Source organism: Poecilia latipinna, unplaced genomic scaffold, assembly GCF_001443285.1.
Source record: "Poecilia latipinna isolate Pla-1442-1.1 unplaced genomic scaffold, P_latipinna-1.0 Scaffold3429, whole genome shotgun sequence".
In the NCBI taxonomy this organism is placed as follows: Eukaryota; Metazoa; Chordata; class Actinopteri; order Cyprinodontiformes; family Poeciliidae; genus Poecilia; species Poecilia latipinna.
Window position 1 is genome coordinate 1 of NW_015116045.1, and position 18910 is coordinate 18910.

The window sequence follows — 18910 nt, forward strand, 5'->3', positions numbered from 1 at the left end:
GCAAGATTTTGTGTTTTTGCAATATATATAATATCGTAACTCATACATAAAATACACAGGTTACATTATTTAAGCTAAATTCGATAAAGGGCTTCCTCCCACAGTCCAAGGTAATCACTATTAGGTTCATTGATGTGTCTGAATTAGCCACAAGCATGGCTATAAATGCGTGATTGTTCACATTAACAGCTGAGACATAACACTTATTAATCTGTTCATGGGCAAACCTGGCATTCCTACACCAACATTAACATCAAATCCTGATCCTAAGCAGGCATTTAAAGTGCATTTTAGCTTTCCAGACAGCTGTCGGTCCTCATTAGCACAGTACTTTTCCAGTTCCTGGACCTCAGTATAACCCTGGACAGAAACCCACAGCTGCAGCTGGCTCTAAGTTCGCCTGGTGTGCAGCTAGCAGCTAGCAGCCCTGCTCCCTCCTCGCCCTCCTGTTACCTTTGTTTTTCTGTGTCCGAGAAATTTCTTTCTCTATTTCCGCGATTTTCTCCAAAATACCCATTGTAGCAATCCAGGCGTTGTGCAGCCAATCTGTTGGGGAGAGGGGAAAAAAATCACAAGAGAAACGTGTCAACTTTGCTAGCCAGCCGGGGCTAACTACAAACCGGTAAGAGCTGAGAAACAGCATTAAAAGCACTCCTTAGACGGGTAAACAAACATCTGACTAAAAAAGAACCCCACATTGTCAGCGATTTACAACGTTAAATTAAAAGGAGGAATTTACTTTAACAGAGGGTGGACTCAGCAGCATGCACACACTGCTGGCCGGTGGGGTGAGGAACACAGTTCCACCATCAAAATGTATCCCCGACCTGTCAAGTCATTGCGCTTCTACACTAAGGTTTACGGCGACGTACAACATTCTAATAGTGCGTTTAGGTACACCTCGAAAACTAGACCATTCTTACTGTCATAGATGTAAAATAAGTAAAACAAAAATGTCCGAGTAAAACAAGTGTTATTATCAAATATAATCAATGTCGCTTTTATTTAAGTAACTTTTATAAAAGCTTGAGGAATACCATAATGTTATGTAAAAACCAAAACGAATGTTTTAATCTTGATTAAGAAATAGTTTGAGTTCAAAGAAAGAAATTAGTTGAATATATTCAATTTCCTGTTTTATTATTCTTGTTTGCCTGGGACTTAGAAGGCAAGTAGACACAAATAAAATTAATCAGTAATACATAAATTAAAATAAAGCAATTATATAAATATTGACAATAGTAGCTGATCTGCAAAAACTTTACCTAGTTGGGCATTTCATCTTCGCAGAGTTTAATTAAGAGTACTTATAAATGTTATAATAAATGATTATGATGTTATGATATTATCATTCATATAAGTTTGTAGTGCGTTCAGGACTAAATGTAACTTGATTCCTTTGACTTACTTGAAAATACGATCAAGTGTAATTTGGTTTGAATGCACCGTCAAGTTGAAAAAGCGGCCGTAAAAAGTCGTGTATAAGCGCATCCAGTGGCGCCGCCAGGAATCTTGGGCCCCCTGACAAAAAAAAAAAAAGCTTTTCCCCCTCCCCCCTCGCAGCTGCTGTTACTATTATTTGAGTCTATTTGACCAATAAAAAGCGTCACAATTTTAAAGCCTTACATCTGTCTTGCTTTCTTTGGTTCAGTAATGATAATTAGCACAATATTTACTGCTCATGAATTTAACATCCAACAGTCCACATCCAGTATGCAAGTAGGTTGCTTAAAATTTTTCTATTAGTTTTAGATAACTGAAATGCCTCTCCATGAGCAATAGTCAAAAGCAACCTGCAACTACACATAAAGCAATCCAGACTTCTAAAAATGCCATGTAGTTGCATTTTATTCAAGCTGCAGTGCATAACTTTAATAAAAAATATGTTTTCTCCATATTTGTTAAAGCTGTCATGTTGTAGCAGTTTATGAGACATAATCTGTGAAAACAATCAATCTCCTCCATCTCCTTCCTGAATTACTATTACTGGTTAAAGTAATGCATCGTTCTGACCAAAACAACCAATCAGAACCAGTAGGATGCTCTTAGCGCTGTCAATCAACCTCATTCACTCACTGCTAAATGTGCTAAAAGTAAAAAAAAAATGTGGAAAAAAATATATTTATGTAAAAGTTACATACTGCAGCTTTAATTTAACTCAGGAGAGGACGGGTCAAGAGGGACGTGGTAAAAGGTACAAGTTAAATATATGAATATGTTGGTAATTTTTTTCCTTAATTCATTAAATGCTAGTGAAATGGAGGCAAACAGCAGTTCGTAGCTAAGCTAATAATGCTAAATGGTTGATAATCTCACAGTCTACCCACCTGTCTTGGAGGAAAACTGGGTTATAAATTAACACTCTTGCCCTTTTCTCTCTCTATTTTGTTTTTGAAAACCTGATTTTATAATTTTTCTTAGCAGCATAGTAACTGCCACAGTCGCCTGTAGATGCATACGTCACGGTGAAGCGCTCCAACCATTTCATGCAGATCCAGGGGGGTTCAGGGCAAAAACGGATGTGTGTTTTTTGGTCTGTGAGGGGCAACATTAAACTTTTTTATTGTACATATTATATTTTTGTACAATAATATTGTATTTTTCTTTGAAAATACAATATGATTAATTTTATATTTGACAGGACCCCGATTTTTATTTTATTTTATGTCTATGAACAAAATATAAATAATTAAATGGTGGAGAGGCCCCTGCTGTTCATGGCCCCTAGAATCGTCATCACTTTTCATACCTTTACCGCGCCCCTGAGCGCATCTGATGGGTAAACTCATTTTGTCGGGGGAACTCCTACTCGACACAACACCAGGAAACAGTTCCGTTCCTGTAAAAAGTCCGGCAGAAACAAGGAAACTCGCGATTACGAAACTTGACCCCTTCATACATTACACGGAATTGCATTAGTCGCCGGCTTAACCGTAACGATGTACTCACCGCGCAGAGAAAACTAGCAACCAGCGATGTCTCCAGTCGTAACTACCTTTGTTTTGTCCAACAGTCATTTTTGTTATTTATCGATCCAGCAGGTCTGTCAGAAGTTTTAACTAACGCAAATATGGCTGAGCAGCCAGCAGGCAAAGGACCGTCATCCACCAGCCGACCTGGGTTTGAAGGGTTTCCCTTCCCGGTACCTCAGCAGGACATCTCCGGGAAAGCACATGAGCAAAGTGGGGAGGCCAAAAAGAAGCCGTGTAGAGCCTGTACGGACTTTAAGTCCTGGATGAAGCATCAGAGCACAGCAGCTGCTGCACAGGTGGGTCAAAGGATAGAGAGGTACAAGGTAGAGGTTTTAGTTTTGAGTGGAGTCGTCTTGGGAGAGATGCACCGAGTACACTTTAGTGACCGACCCGTGGATCAATACTGCAGGACTTCACTATACTTTACATTTCCTGCTGAAGAATCGTACCCCCAACCCACACTACCACCACTTCTCTTATCATGGGTTGTTGACCTTAGAGCATTGCTTCACTCACTTATTATTCCTGCTAAGTTTTGTAACTAAGTGACTTACCTGGGTTTTACTGTCTCTCTTCTTCTGCAGCAGAAGCATGGTTCAGAAACAGAGCAGCCAGATCCTCAGTGCCCACTGGACAGAGAGGAGTTGGGCCGGAGCACTTGGTCGTTTCTGCACACCATGGCAGCGTACTATCCCGATCGTCCGTCTTCCACCCAGCAACAAGACATGGGACAGTTAATCAACCTCTTCTCCAAGTTCTACCCTTGTGAAGAATGTGCAGAAGATCTCAGGAGCAGGTCAGACCACAGTGCACTGCCGTAAAGGCCCATGGGAGCTTACATACACTTGTCATGGACAAGAATATCACCTAAATCTGGCACTATTAAAGCTTCAATGAAGGATGTAAATAACAAAAGTTGGGTACACAGACTCGAATTTGTGTGTTTACTCTTATCCATTCTAGATTTCACAATCAGACACATTGCAAGTTCAACAGAAACTACAAATTTCTTGTCATCTACAAGATTACGGCAAAACTTCATCTGTATTTTTAACATTCCTCTTGGCATGGCTGGGTCATCTAAAGGGGCAGAATTATGTAAAACAGCTTTGAGTCTCACATCACATTATTAAGGTATTTTTTAATGACAACTGAAGTTGACATGGTTACTTGATTGCGCTATAAAACGGCACTCCAAGGCTAGAAAACACATAATGCTGCCTCTTTAAAGGAGTTTCTGTTTCGGTCGTCCCAGAAGCTTAATGTCTGCCTTCCTTATCCATTCTTAAAGCCAGTTTAGCTGTGTGGCTGGGATCATCGAATATTACATCGATCAGGACAATCAGCTGCATCACGATGTCCATCACGAGAGCACAAAGTGTAAAATCAATGACGGCTCTAATCAAACCCCATTTCCTCCCTGCAGACTGAAGACCAACCATCCGGATACGAGCAGCCGCCACGCTCTCTCCCAGTGGCTCTGCCGCCTTCACAACCAAGTCAACGTCCGGCTGGGGAAGCCCGAGTTCGACTGCTCGCTGGTGGACGAGAGGTGGAGAGACGGATGGAAGGACGGCTCCTGCGACTGAGCGCGTGTTTGTGTTTGACAGACGTGAGGACGGGGCGTCAGCCTCCGAGGGGAGACTTGCAAAGACGCTAATATAAAAGAACAGTGAATGATCAATTCTACACCTTTGTTGTTTTGTGTTTAGTTTGTGTGACAAGTGTAATTCTAAATTAATAATTATAATAAAAAAAACGAAGAAAAGCATTTCAATTTTTTTTTTTAAAACAAAATATACAGTTTGGTTCTTTGTAACCCATTCTTCTCCTCTGTGACAGTAGTGTCTGAATATTTTTACTTGAAGAACACAGTTCAGATTCGTTTAGATTGTTTTACCTGCAGGTAGGATTCTGAACAGTCAGAATCTTACCTGCAGGTTGATTGAACAGAAAACAGGAAGTTAACTGGACTAACTCTTTGGTACAAAATTCCTCATGAAGCTTCCCTCATTCCCTCACATCCCAACTTCGACAACTTTCTCCTTATCCAAGCAAAAAATGTTGGATGTGCTACTGATATTAATATACTAACTGCTCAAAACCTCCCTACAGAATCATACTTTAAAAAAAAGTCAAAACAATGTTTTAAAGCTACATTAATTTAAGCACAGATGAATACATTTACATCTGGCAGCTCTCTTTCTCTCTCTCCCTCTCTCGCCCGTCTTTGGTGCTCGTCCCCGCGCCACTGGGAGCGCGCAGGACCCGTCCCTTCAGCAGCGCGCAGCAGCGCATCCATCCTGCCGCGGAGCCGGGTGATCGTGGAGCCGCACAGAGCGCACACACCGAGAGAGAGAGAGAGAGAAAGAGAGAGAGACACACACACACAGAAGATGGACGGAGTGGGATCGTTCGGAGCGGGCCGAACCGGGACCGCTGTGGACCCGATCACGTTCGCCAAGCAGCCGCAGACCATCCTGAGAGTGCTCTCCTGGGTGAGACATGTTCCGTTTGCGTGCTGCATTTCAGCCTGTTATCAGTGTGGCTGTTCATGCGCGTGTGGGGAAAAGCTGGGCAGCGGGGTGTGCGGATAGAAACGTAAAAAAAAATGAAGGTGAATTGCTGTGTGTGTATGCGTGTGTGTGCTCGCTAGCGCGCGCGCGTGTGTGTGTGTTCAAGAAATCTGGTGCAGGGTGTTACCAGGGCCTGCTGTTTGGCTGACACCGTCCATAACTGCTTCCACTACAGATGTTTTCCGGGGTACAAGTGACCTATTGTTGCCCGGTGCTGTTATTTCCAGGTCACACCTCACCAGGCACCTCTTTAGAAACACACACACACGCACACACACACACACGCACACACAGCAGATCGGATCAGAGAATCAGACACTCAGGCTAATTATTCATCAAATTAACCAAATTACTCACACACTAGATGCTACTATTTTGGTTTAGTTAAACGCTATTTCCATTTTTTATTTTATTTTATTTGCAATGTAATTTTCAGCTGATGGTTTTACCCTACACGGCTGTCGTTTGCCATCTCACCTGTGATTGGTCCGCCAGCATCATTACGCACGCAGGACCACGGAGATGCGTTGTGGTCTGACGTTCGGGTTCCGCGAAGGAGCTCGTCTTTAGCGGCCCAGGGGTTTGTGGAACAATGAAGTGCGTGCAGTGCGTTTCATTATCTTACGTCTTCTGACAACAGAGCGTCGTGTGTGTGCGTTTGTGTGTGTGTGTGTGTTTGTGTTTTTATAGATGGGCCATAACATTTTTCACTTAGATTCTTGTAACCTATAAATATTTCCAGCAGACATATGGAAGATCAGTCAAGATTAGAAATGTAATGAATCCAGAGCCTGCAAAAGGCTGACTGGAGCCCTGGGCAGAATTTAATTTGGGGGTCCACCAAATATTTTTGTGTTGTGTGTTTATCATAGTTGGTTTTAAAGTGAACAAGTGTGCCAACAAGATTTTTTTGTGATTTTATTTATTTATTTATTTTGTCAATTTAAGGTTCTCTATAAAGGTTTTACTGCTTTTTGAGCTATAGTAGCTTATTTTGTCAGACAGGTTCTGTTTAAGTATTTTTAATTTTTTTTTTAAATTTGATTCTGCAGGGATGACTAAGGCTACTAAGACATAATTTGATAAGATCATAATTTAGCAAGAGGATTACATTTTCACATTGTTCCATGTCTGTTTGGATAGAATTGTTTTTTATTCCTCGATTAAAGAAAATTACTTTTTGCCATTTACTCAAGTTTTCTTTGTATGACATTAGTATTTCCTTCAAAATCCTAAGCATTCAAGTGTGGCTAAAAAAAAAAACGAAGCAAAAACAGAATAAATCACTGGCAAATAAATTTGCCAGTGATTTTCATTTTTGTTGCTTTTTTTTAAATACGTGAAAGCTTTTCTAAAAAAAAAAAAAAAAAGATAATATTTAAGTGGAAAGGACAGGAAACTTGAGAAAACTACTGTTTTGAACTTCAACGATGCGTCGCCGTGACGCTCAACGCCGCTTCATCCCACTGATTCACCCAGAGCTCCTGCGCGTCTCTCTGCTCAGATTACATCCTCTCATGTGATGAGGTTAGAATGTGGGCCTGACATTATCCCATTGTGTGTCCTTTCTTCATCATATGACCCAGACGCCCCCCAGTATGAGTGCATTTTTCTCTCTGTGTTGGTGTGTCACATGGCCTTATTAAGCTGAAGACTGCCGGTCAGCTGACCCATGTTGGAGTTTAGGTCCTGAACAAAGAGAGGAACTAGGTGTTTCATGGTAAAAGCTTTAACTCGACGCTGTGAGACGAACATGGCAGTCGCCACAGCAGTCGGTGGCACACTTCTGTTTCGTGTGTTTGGTGTTCAGGGGAGTTTGATTCTGTAGAGGAAGTGAAGCATCCTCATCTTCAGACAGTCAAAGAAGAAGAAGAAAAAAAAAGCCCAAGCAGAAATTAGGTTAATGCCAAAGAGGGGCTTTTAGACCACAGTGCATTCAATGTCCCTGAAAAAAAAAAAAAAAAATGTTTCTAAGCACTAAAAAGAGAATTTCAATCCTACAATACTGATATTTTTCACACTAAATTTACACATTTAACTCATCCGCCTCCTGTTCTTCCTGCCTACCACAGATATTCTCCCTGGTGGTCTTCGCCTCCATCGTGAACGAGGGTTACGTCAACCTGGGCAGCGAGCGCCTCCACTGCGTCTTCAACAGGAACGGCGACGCCTGCAACTACGGCGTGTTTGTGGGCCTGGTGGGCCTGCTGGCGTGCTCCTTCTTCTTCCTTCTCGACTACAAGTTCTCCTCCATCAGCTCGGTCAAAGACAGGAAGAAGGCTGTGATGCTGGAGATTGGTTTCTCAGGTGAGAAGAGGTCAAATCGAACTTTGCAGAAGGGGACAGGACACACGTGTGGAAGAAGGAAAACCAACGCTGCACGTTATCTTGAATTCATCGTCCTCAGTGTCATGCTGTGGGTCACTAACCTGAACCATAGAAGAAGAAAACTTGTTCAAGTTAGCAAAAATATTTGAGACTACGGCAGAGATTAACCTTCACATTCTTTTGCAAAGAAGAATGGACAGAAAAGTGCAAAGCCAGTAAAGACATAACCCCGGCGATTTCCATTCATAAAAAAAATAAAACCCATGTATCATTTTTCAGTTTCACAATCAAACATTACCTCGGCTTGTTACATAAGGTCAGAATAATAATAAACATTTAGGTTTGTAGTCGTAGTGCAACTAAATAAAAAAAAGTTTCAAGAGATATTAATCCCTCCTAAGGTCGTGTAAGAGGCAGTAATAGGTGTTGTTTTTCTCTGAAAACAAAGGTGAGCATTATACAAATTCAATGAGAACTTATGAAACCAGACTAAAGCTGAAAGTAGGTTCTCCAAAACATCATATAAACATTTGGCGAAATGAAACTGCAATCTGGTTTCATCCGTTAAAGAAATTAGACTTGTTTTTTGTTCTTAATTCCTAAAATATTTATTCTCAGTTCAAGGAAGTGAGAAATGGGAAATAATGGACCGCAGGTCGTTCCTGCCAGGAGCATCAAACGAGTTTCCTTGGCAATAACATTTCTTTGTTCTGCTGGTTTCCTGCAGGTTTTTGGACCTTTCTGTACTTTGTAAGTTTCTGCTTCCTAGCCAATCAGTGGTCTCGGACCAAAGTCAACGATCTGCCTCTCAACCAGGGAGCAGACGCAGCACGGGCAGCAATCGCCTTCTCCTTCTTCTCCATAATCACATGGGTAAGGCTATGAAACCACGCACGCACTGGAAGAAAAATGCCCAAAAACCTGGTTTTGAAATTGATAAATGGGTCCCATAAACTGGGTTTGGAGCAGCGCTGACTGTCTCTTCACCTTTATCACGTCTTCAAGCCTTTGTACAACCAAAGCAAGAGCCGTGTCCATTTGCTCAGCACAAAATCGAAAGTGTTCGCCAACAGGCGCTGCTCCTTTTCACTGATTCTGTTAGTGGTGTTGATGGACAAGATCTCAAGGTGAAGTCTTGGAAAGATGGTGTCTGGTTTGCTTTTTGTAGATGATGTGATCCTGCTGGATTTTTTTTTTAAATCAATTGGAAAATGGTGGACTACTCCCTCCAAGTTATGGATCAGTTTCTGCCTCAAGAAGATTAGTTCACCTATCTTTGTATCTCTAAAAACCTACGATCTTATCACCCAACGTTAAAAGCAGCTCTACTCCATACATTTAACGTGTAACAACAGTGAAATGAGAGCAACTTTGATAGCAACTTAGACTTGCTTGAGGACCAGAGATTAATCTAAATGTTTCTAGTTGGTTTTAATCAGTTTTGCACATCAGCTTTGGGGAATTTTAGTCATTTCCTGTTTCCAGAACAGCCTAGCCTCTGGGGTGTTCGGTCGGGAACGTTTGGGAGTCAGGATTTGCAAATCAGAGCACTGCTCTTGAAATAAAGCAGGACGTCTTTTAATACCTGGCGTCCCACTGTTTGACAGCCTTCTGGTTAGCAGCCAGGCTAAAGTTAGGTGATTAGCATCGACTGTGCTAGTAAATTAAACCAAAAGGCTAAACTGTTTTTTTTTTTCTTTAGTATGTGAGTGACTAAGACCATGTTTCTCTGTGCTGACAGTTTTTGAGTTATTTCGTGGATTTTGGGTTGGACAGAACCCAGATGAAATTCGTTTAAGCAAAGCTAAGTCAGCTTAGCTTAAACACTAAGCTAACTTGGTTTCTTGCCTTGAGCAAGAAAACAAGCTAAGATGACTAGCTAGCTAAAGCTAAGTTGTCTTGGCTTAGCTTAAGCGCCTGTTTAAGGCCCATGTTTGGGTTTTGAACACGATAGTAATATTTATCATTTCTTAATAAGACATATTATTTCAAAGAAACTCCACGGTACTCTCTAAGGAAACTGGAAAACAGAAGACACCAGTTTGTTTACATTTCATATCCGGCATGATTTAGCTCAGCCAGTCGTGTTTGATGGATTTTCTTACGTGGATGAAACCCTGGCTATTGATTTTGATGAGCTCACTCTGACTGTGCAGCATCTTGAATAATTTACTGTACTTTATCGTCCCTGCCCCCTCTGCTGCCCTTTGCAGGCTGGCCTAACAGTGCGTGCAGTCCAGAAGTACCTTCTGGGTACAGACATGACCCTGTTCACCACTGAGCACATGGACGGCGCCGCGCCCACCCAGCCGTACCCGTCCAATTCGCCGGGCAGCGGCCCGGCCGAGACCACGGAAGCCTACCAGAGCCCGCCCTTCACCGAGAACAACACGGCCCCCACATACCAGGTTCCCATTTACTAGGACAGACGGACGTGACGGTGGAAGGATTGCAGATGAGAGAGAAAGTAGCTTTCTGTGATTTCTGTTTCAAGTGAAGCTGTTTATGAGTTGATCCGGGGCGCAGTTTTCAGTCGCTGTTAGAAAAGGCTAAAAAAAAAAAAAAAAAAAAAAAAGAGAGAGAGAGAAGAAAATAGTCAGGCGTCTGCTTCTTTGTTTCCTCCTCTCGTTTCCTGACCCCTCCTGAACATTCCAGCTTTATCTGCCTTTTTTCTAGACCTGCAGAAAGGAGTTTCCTCCTGCATCAACGCAGATAAATCGAAATCAAAACCAGAGGAGGGAAAACAGAAGCGGGTCGCAAGTAAAGTGTTTCAAAAACCATTTTGTCAAAGAGATGAAGTGCTGAACAAGTTCCACCACAACAAAGCTGTTTTAAAGGCGCTCTCTTGGAGCTCCTTGATCTTGTTGCTTTCATTCGTTCAGGTGTCCCCTTTTCTTGCCAAACACTGGGAATGCTCTTGTTTTCTTTCTTTTTATATATCTTGTTTTTTTTTTTTGTTTGTTTTTTTAAAGCTGCACTGATAACTCCTCCTGAGCTCCCAGCTGGTGATCATCTGCTCTGAATCTGTACGTTTTCAGATGTGGAGATCAACTAAGTGCCATATTGTTCGGAAAGTGACTTAGTGCAATATCTCACATTCTTATGTACTGTAGGGTAGGTACACACTGTACTGTATTGGAGGTAGAGAGGTCATAGTCAGGGCAGGTCAACTGTAGGTTCTGTCTCAAATAACACACTTCTGAAACTCCTGTAAAATCCTTACCCTGGAAAGTTTCTAATACAAACATGCATAACAAATGAGCAGCTCTCGAAATTGAAATGATCATTCCCAGAATTAGGGTCTTTCTAGGAATCTTCAAAGATGTAAACAGCATCACAGCGGAGAATATTTCTTCTCTGCTTTGTCCCGGTAGATGAATTCTGAGGCTTTATTTCATTCTTGTAGGCAGTTCAGTTTGATTACAACGATAACTCAATTCTCCAATGCAGCGTTTTACTTTTCTGCAGAACAGAGCAAAATCTGAATCAGGCCTTGGGCAGAATTTTCTTTAGGGGAACCCTTGAGATTTTTTTTTGTATGTTTTGTTTTGCGTTTTTGTATTCCCCTCTTATTATGCAGATAATTAGTGAACCAATTATAAATAAATTTTACTTTGTGATATATTTGGTTGACCATCACATCATCTACCTTGAATTATTTCTTATAGGCATTTCTAGTTAAGTGCTCGTTTTAATCATTTTCATCAATTTAATATTCATTGATTTTATTCTTATTTTTACATGCAGTGAAGAAACGATAAAACTATAATCTGACATTTCTAGTTGGCACACACAGCTGTCCGAGTGCTTAATTTTTCACATTTAAAAAAAAAAAGATCATGACATAATCCTCTGAAATTTCAAGTGAAAAACCTACACATGTGCTACATGTTGAAGGAAAAACCAAAAGCTGCAACAACATGGATGAAAAAAAAAGAAGTGACACTTTGTTGAAGCATCTTTCGTTTCAGTTTTTGCCTTCAGAGTTTGTGAGCAAACAGTCTCATAATTCATCCGTAGTGGATGAGAATGTAAATGAGGTGTGTAATCTGAGACGGCATCCTATGGTAAGAGCGTAAGACGAGGTGTGTAGGGGTTTTCTGGAGAAACTGGGTCCTTTTATGTTTCCATTTTTTTTTAACGCTGCCAAACTGCCCTGTGTTTGCTATTGCACTGTTAGTTTTCCCAGCATTTTCTTTAGAGGTTAGAATACAGATGAGCTTTTGTGGAAGTCAGGTCAAGTCTCAGGCAAAAGAAAGAAGAATGAATCTAGAGTTGATGTCTGATCCGTCAATCCTCCAGTCCCGCGTTTAGATCTGAGGGGGTTAATCGTGACATGGATTGATGTCGGGAGGATGTGGGTCACCTTTTGCTCCGATGTATATAGCACCATCACTTCTGTGCTGTGGTCCACACACACACACACACTCTTGCCATTCATCGATCTGTCGTTGTGATGAGGGGTTCACATGAGAGCAACTGAGATCATCATGCAGGAGGAGAATAACTGATGTCTGACTTTTTGCCAAATAAACCTTTTTTTTCTTCCTCCACATGTTTTTGTGACAGTTTTAGCAAACTCTGTCTTGCGCGCTAACTTAGATTGTTTATAATTCATCCTAAATTGTATACTGAAGTTATCCAAAGTCCAAAGCATGAACTCAAGAGGTTTATTTATTTTCAATAAGCAGCACCAAATGTGAAGACTCTTCTCGGAAGTCTTGTCTAATGGGTTATTTCAGCTATTTATTTATTTATTTCTTAACAGTGGGCTGACACTAATATTTTCTCAAAAGTCAGCTTGGCAAGTTGGACTTAATAACACTTAAACCTTTTGTATAGAGTTCATTAAATATATAAAAAATAAGTCATTTTTTAAGTTGGCTCCGAGGCGTTTCGCAGAGCTTTGACAAGCAGGCAGTAGAGTTAAAAAAAATATGTCCCCAAAAAGAGAAACTCTGGCTCTTCACTCAGTGTTTTTCTCAACACTGTGATCCTGGAGATCACTCATATAATTTACACATGTAGCTGAATGAGTGGTTAAATGTGTAAAACAGTTTCAGGTTGTTGGTATTTCTGCATCAGGAAACATCAGCAGGTTGGTACAAATGAAAGCTGAGTGGAAAAAACTCAAACAAATTTAAATGTCCGTTTTGGATATAATAAAAAAAAAACCAGCTTGTCCTTCAGTTTAATATTTTCTGTTTATATATAAAAAAAAAACTTTTCATTTATGTTTAATTTCTAAATTCAGATGAGGAAAAACTAATAATCAAACATGCACGGAATCATGTGGACAAGTCATTTATGTTGCGCGTCTGAACCCGACTACTCCCCCTAGTGGTTGACTGACTTGACTGTCACCGTGTTTACAGCGGTACAGCACCAGCCCGCCTGGTGCGTTTGGCCCAATTCAGTGAATTTAAACTCTAAAAAGTGAGATGAAGACATTTCATGTGGTGGGAAATGATCATAATGATATTATTTAAGAGGGAGAGGGTAAAAAAAAAGCATAATTGTTTTTGCTTTAAGTCCCTTTTGGGTTAGTGTAATGAATTTGGGTTGCTGTCAGGTCAGGATGTTTTATCGTTCTCAGTGCTTCAGTCTCTTATTCAGTCAGTGTGGTAGATGATGATGATTATTAATAATAATAATAATAATAATAATAATAATGATACAAGCATTCTCTGTGTTTTGTGCTCTGCCCTATGTACACTATGTGGTATTGGTTGATTGTAAAAAAAAGTACAAATAAATAATTTTAAAAAATCAAGAAAAAAAAACCCTCAGTATGTTCATGAAGTAAATGGAACTCTTGAACTCTTGTGTGATGCTGTCCAGGGTCTGGTTTGTCCTGTGCTACTGAAAAGAAGAAAATATTATCAAAAAGAGTTATTTATTACCTAGACTGCACTCCTTTTTGCAAATACTTTGTGGAGAACTCGTTAAACAGGGCCGACGTCGATGTTTTACGCCATCGTTCTGTTGTTTTGTGAAGCTGAAGTGATGAAAAGGCTGTTAGATGTAGTTCAGCTGGCGCCGTCAGTGGTACCAGAACAGTAGGTTGCATGGATTTTTGCAATACGCCCGTCCCCTACAGCCCCTCCCCTTTAAAACAAATCTGAAAATAACACGAGGATTCTCGCTGACTGACGAACTGGACGTTGGTTTTTGTAGCCCTTTAACATGTTTCTAAGTTGTTTCCTCCTGTTCTGAAGCTGTATGGCCTCTTCAGTGTAAACTCGCTGTGTACAGAGATGTGTGTCACTGTCTGTTACCTGGACTGCAGTCTGACCATCACACCAATAAAAAAAAGACAAAAATCGCTTTTGGCCTGCGTGTTTCTGTCATTATTTCAGCGGTGGCTACACTCAGAGGACGTGGAGTTGGCAGCAGAGAAAGATTTCGTCATGTTTTTATTGGCTGTAATTAGGGCACACAATTTTTAAATTTGCTTGAAAATAGAATTCTGACAAATGTGGTGTGAGTGTCTCCACACCATGATGCTGCCACCACCATGTCTGAGCGTCAGCATGCTGTGTTAAGGGGAAGCAATACTATTCAGTACCTTCTTACTATTCAATACATTCTTCTGCAGACAGAGCAAATTATTTAAAAGGAGACACGAGTTTTGAAGAGCACAACTGAAATTTTGACTGTAATTTTTGATAATCAATTTACATCTTACTTCTACCTCACAATTATGTAGCTGAAATACAATTTTGGATAACGGTTTTCAAGGAACTCAGAAGATTGTGTCCCTTCAAAATGGACGACTACACAAAGATGCAAGTTCAAGGAAAATAAACATAAAAAAAAAAAAATCCAAACTAGATTTTGGTATGTAAAATACCTCTTCGTGGGGAAAAACAACCCATAGTTTTTCAGAATCATTCTGAATCCACCAAATAATGTTATACCAGCAGGCAAACATGGTGGTGCTACTATAATAGAGTCGCTTTGTTTCTTCAGGATGAGGACAACTTTACAAATTGAATGAAATAATGAATTCTCCTCTACAGTATCATTTTGCAACAATAATGTACCTAAATTAATTAGCAGCAGCTATCTTCATCTGATATTAAAATGTTTTTAATGGTGTGAAACATGTATATGCGGCAAAAAGCAAAGTGGAACTACGCGTTTGCTGAGCTTAATATACCAGCTCCTTCTCAGTGAAACGCTGGTAAAAACGTTGTTAAAGGGTTAATAATACAGGAGCGACGACTTCCTGAAGGCGGAGCTTCAGGAAGAGCCGGAGCTTTTAAAGAGACAGAGGCCCTCAAAGTCAGATGTCATATTTGATATATAGAGTGTAAGGATGTTCCGATCGGGGTTTTTTGCTGCCGATTCCGATACCGATCATCCATGAGGCCCATCTCAGAACCAGCGTCTTACTCCGCAAGCTCAAAGATTTCAATTATTTTTCGGGGTATTTGTTTAGCTTTCTGACCGTCATGCTAATCCGGGTGAGTTTGTCCTTGTGCGCTACTTTACCTGCCATCTGGCCGCTCCGGATGTCCTTTTTTCCTGCATTGAGCCTCGAAAATACAGCCAAACTCCGTCAAGTGCTTGTCTTTTAAATGCCATGTTAGATTCGTTGTGTTGATGCATTTTGACGTGCTTCACCCCAGAGGTAATTTTCCGCCGCAACACGCAAACGTGTCGCTCTCAGAGCGTTATAGTTCCACACGACAGGATTTGTTGCAGCGCGCTTGCGCAGTGTGAAGGAAAGAGATGAGCTGCACACGCAGGCTGCGAAGTGAGAAAAATGTGATCGGTTTTGGTGATCAGCAGCAAGAGACCGTGATCGGGGATCACCGATCATACACTTTTTCACGGAAATCGGCCGATTATGATCGGTGGCTGATCGATCGGCACACCTCTAATACAGCATTTTTATAACTGAAATTGCACAATGTTCCTGGAAGACATAATACTGCCCCGTTAAAAAAAAAAAAAAAAAAAAAAAAAAAAAAAATTACACATTTAATGTAATGTTTTACATAAAATAGAAAAAACTAACTTTTTTCTATTACAGGCTTTTTTCTTTTCCTATAAAGATTAATCTTTTTTTTGTTCAGTCCGATACAGCTGGAATATGACAGACTGAACTAGAAACAGTGATGAGACAGATGTACAATGTGATCAGCTTTATTGGAAGTGGATGGAAAACAGTGCACTGATGTACGATTTCCGGGCAAAACCAGAAACCTCAAAACAGAAGGAGAAGCGCTGGCACTTGTGTCGACACATTAAGGTGCTTGATGGAGGTTATGTTTCTTCAGTCAGACAAATCAAAGTAAAATGTGCAATAATTTAAAGCTGGGACTAAAGTCAAACGAGCTCAGTCTCATTTCCCAGTGATTCTTAAGGAGAAGCAGAGGACTGAAGATGAGTTTGTTTCTTTGAAACCTCGTACAGTACAACAGCCCTGGTGGTGATCAACGAACATGCCAAGATTACCGGATGGGGATATGAACGGAATGAGTGTGAATGTTAAAAAAAAAAAAAAAGTTCATAACACTTTAAATATGAACAGAAAAATTTGTTCCAATATCAGAAGCAGCTTATTTTCTGTCACATCATGACAAAAAGAAAATCCTTGCACCATCAGCTAGCTGACCACCTTCTGGCATTAAGCAGCAAAAACTAAGCAATTAATCTGTTATATTTAAATAAATACGATGCTAATTACTGGAACTGAATTGCTTAGTTGTTTAACCAAGCAGCACCGCTGCCATGCATGCTCATAATGACTCATGTTACCAAGACAAAGTGCAGTTCTCCGTTTAAGTGAAAGCAAAAAAAGCAATTTTAAAAAAAAAAAAAAAAATCAATCATTTGAATTCCTCTCTCAGACCACAACTCAACTTCCTCCATTATTATTATTGTTATTATTATTATTATAGTCACAGTTCTGATTACAGACGCTCTCAGTGAGTGCCAGCTGGAGACGTCCTTGAAGGAAGCAGGTCCAAGTGGAAAACCATTTGGACCCACCCATCGATGTAATCTGCCTCAGAGGAAGGCCTGAGGCTCCCTCTGTTTGCGTAAACGGCAAACGGGCTGCTGCATCTGCCACGCCTTCACAGAGCTGCAGCTGAAATGTCGCCCGGAAACAGACGTAAACTGACGGGGGGCAAAGGGGGCGGCGGGGCTAGCTGATGATGCGGCTGATGGACTGCAAGGAGGGGAACTCCTCGCTTTCGGTGATGTGCAGGGTCTTGTGGGAGTTGAAGTCTTTTGGGGCCAGAACCTGTCGGCAGGTGGGGCACACCTGGCAGTCCAGCTCGGCCGCCGTGTTGGCCGGCGTGGCGGGCGTCTGCCAGGCGTTCTTCTTGTTCTTGTTCTTCTTCCCCCCACTGGCGCCGGACTGCTTCTCCAGCGCCTTGCAGTCGGCGTGGGCGGTCAGCAGCTCCTGCTGCTTCCCGGTGTCCGGCAGCAGGACCAGCAGCTCGTTGAAGATGCTGTTGAAGTTGTCGCCCAGCAGGTCCTTGCAGCTGCGGTGGTACTGGGCCGCCGAGATCACGCTCTGGAAGCGGAGAGGAGACGGTTACAGAAAACAGGGAAGCAGTCAGGTGAGGGTTTTTTTTTAACTTACGAACCTGCAAAATACAAAAATATTGTCAAGTATTTTTCCTTTAGTTTCTAGTTTCTTAGTCCACTTAAATTAAAAATAAAACTATCTTACAGGTAACTTTTCAGCAAGATTCAGGAGATTGTTTAAGGTAAATAATTCTTTAATATTGATGAAAAAATTCAGGTTCCACTGGTCAAGTCATTTCACTTATATAATCTATTGAGTACAAAATGGCAAAGGCGCCGACGTTACCTGTCTAAACTGAGCCGAATAGTTTTTGAACTGGTTGAAACTGGACTCGTCGTGGTGGAGATACTTTTTAATGGACTTGATGAGCTCCAGGTTTCTCTGCTGGAAGTCGTCCGGCACCAAATAGCCATTAGTCGGCATTTTGGGGGGTCTGAAAGAAGAAGGATAAAACAAGACAATAAAACAGAAAGCAATTCTGAGGATTTTCAATTATGACACTGAAGAAGACGAGTTTAATGGTTTTTATTGCACAGGAGAAAGATTAAGACAACAGTCATTGACTTTCTGGTAGGCTAAATAAAAATCTTTTTGCATGAATATCTTTTGTCAACATGGACAGCTGCAATATGCATACAAGTGCATCCTATATATAGGCCTGCTACGATAAATTTTGCTGAGTGATTAATTGTCTAAACAATGATTGCGATAAACGACAATATTGTCTCAAGACCTTTTGACACTGATTTAATGGAAATGACTAATAATGCATGTGATTTCCTGCCATAGATAGATACACTTTATTTTCAAAAGAAAACATAACACTGGAACTGATAAATTAAATAAACAAAACAACCAAAAACAAAAATAAAATGTGTTCTCAGTCTCCATTAACAAAAAACGTACTTGAATAAAAACTAAACAACATAAAGCCAAAGTGTAAACAAATACTACATTCAACCAAAAGAGTGCAGATTATGAAGTCTGTATACTATATTGGCCTTCAGTAATGACTAGATTTAAATGGAGAAGATGGGCACATCCGACTACCTGATGCAATAGTTCACACTACACGATTTTTTTGCCCCTATTTTACCCTTATGACAATCCTAGATCGTTGGCTGATCCAAGATTCTCGCTGGTGATTTCGTAACCGATCATCCTGTAGTGTGATTTAGATCGTCGTGGCCGCTCCGATCTAAATCGGGGTTTTTCCCCAGACTGGGAGCTTAAAGCAGAATGTGACAGGTAGCCAATCAGAAAGCGCGGATTCTCCTCCGTGATTTCTGAGGGGAAATAACGAGGGGAATCCCAAACAGCTGACACGTTGCAACCCGAAGTCCAGCGGACATCGGAGATGATATGTGGAAACATTGATGTTTATTCAACATGTCGTGCAAAGAATATAGAAATGACAAAGGGAGGAGTCGGAGCCAAATTCCTACTGCAGTTGATAAACCCGGTAAGATAAACCTGGTAACTTT

At 40.9% G+C, this 18910-nt stretch overlaps 3 protein-coding genes and 1 long non-coding RNA gene across 4 annotated transcripts in view; 2 read left to right on the forward strand and 2 right to left on the reverse strand.

Annotated features, from left to right (window-relative positions):
• Positions 1-464: 464 nt before the first annotated feature.
• On the reverse strand, positions 465-869 carry LOC106940952 (uncharacterized). The gene is made up of 2 exons (XR_001423229.1): positions 740-869; positions 465-546 (listed from the first exon to the last, which is right to left on the reverse strand). It is a non-coding gene; the product is annotated as an uncharacterized LOC106940952 (long non-coding RNA).
• Positions 870-2792: 1923 nt separating this feature from the next.
• Positions 2793-4722, forward strand: gfer (growth factor, augmenter of liver regeneration (ERV1 homolog, S. cerevisiae)). Its single transcript, XM_015023853.1, has 3 exons — positions 2793-3268; positions 3557-3768; positions 4399-4722. The coding sequence occupies exons 1-3, from the start codon at positions 3071-3073 to the stop codon at positions 4559-4561; spliced, it is 573 nt and encodes a 190-aa protein (XP_014879339.1). The 5' UTR covers positions 2793-3070; the 3' UTR covers positions 4562-4722.
• A 409-nt stretch (positions 4723-5131) lies between these two features.
• On the forward strand, positions 5132-13652 carry syngr3a (synaptogyrin 3a). Its single transcript, XM_015023849.1, has 4 exons — positions 5132-5470; positions 7621-7855; positions 8604-8749; positions 10090-13652. Exons 1-4 carry the CDS (start codon positions 5147-5149, stop codon positions 10297-10299), a joined length of 915 nt encoding a protein of 304 aa, XP_014879335.1. The 5' UTR covers positions 5132-5146; the 3' UTR covers positions 10300-13652.
• Positions 13653-16014: 2362 nt separating this feature from the next.
• Positions 16015-18910, reverse strand: part of znf598 (zinc finger protein 598) — a 15434-nt gene continuing 12538 nt past the window's right edge. Inside the window, exons 11-12 of the mRNA XM_015023847.1 lie at positions 17712-17859; positions 16015-17411 (exon numbers count right to left, since the gene is read on the reverse strand). Of these exons, the coding sequence (XP_014879333.1) occupies positions 17037-17411; positions 17712-17859 (523 nt within the window). The 3' untranslated portion in view covers positions 16015-17036. The remainder of the gene's footprint in view (positions 17412-17711; positions 17860-18910) is intronic.

Coding starts and splice junctions, on each gene's coding strand:
- syngr3a (XM_015023849.1), top strand. CDS start 5,147: ATGAATACATTTACATCTGGCAGCTCTCTTTCTCTCTCTCCCTCTCTC. Junction 7,856..8,603: donor GCTGGAGATTGGTTTCTCAG/GTGAGAAGAGGT, acceptor GGTTTCCTGCAG/GTTTTTGGACCTTTCTGTAC. Junction 8,750..10,089: donor TCTTCTCCATAATCACATGG/GTAAGGCTATGA, acceptor TGCCCTTTGCAG/GCTGGCCTAACAGTGCGTGC.
- gfer (XM_015023853.1), top strand. CDS start 3,071: ATGGCTGAGCAGCCAGCAGGCAAAGGACCGTCATCCACCAGCCGACCT. Junction 3,269..3,556: donor GCACAGCAGCTGCTGCACAG/GTGGGTCAAAGG, acceptor CTTCTTCTGCAG/CAGAAGCATGGTTCAGAAAC. Junction 3,769..4,398: donor GCAGAAGATCTCAGGAGCAG/GTCAGACCACAG, acceptor TCCTCCCTGCAG/ACTGAAGACCAACCATCCGG.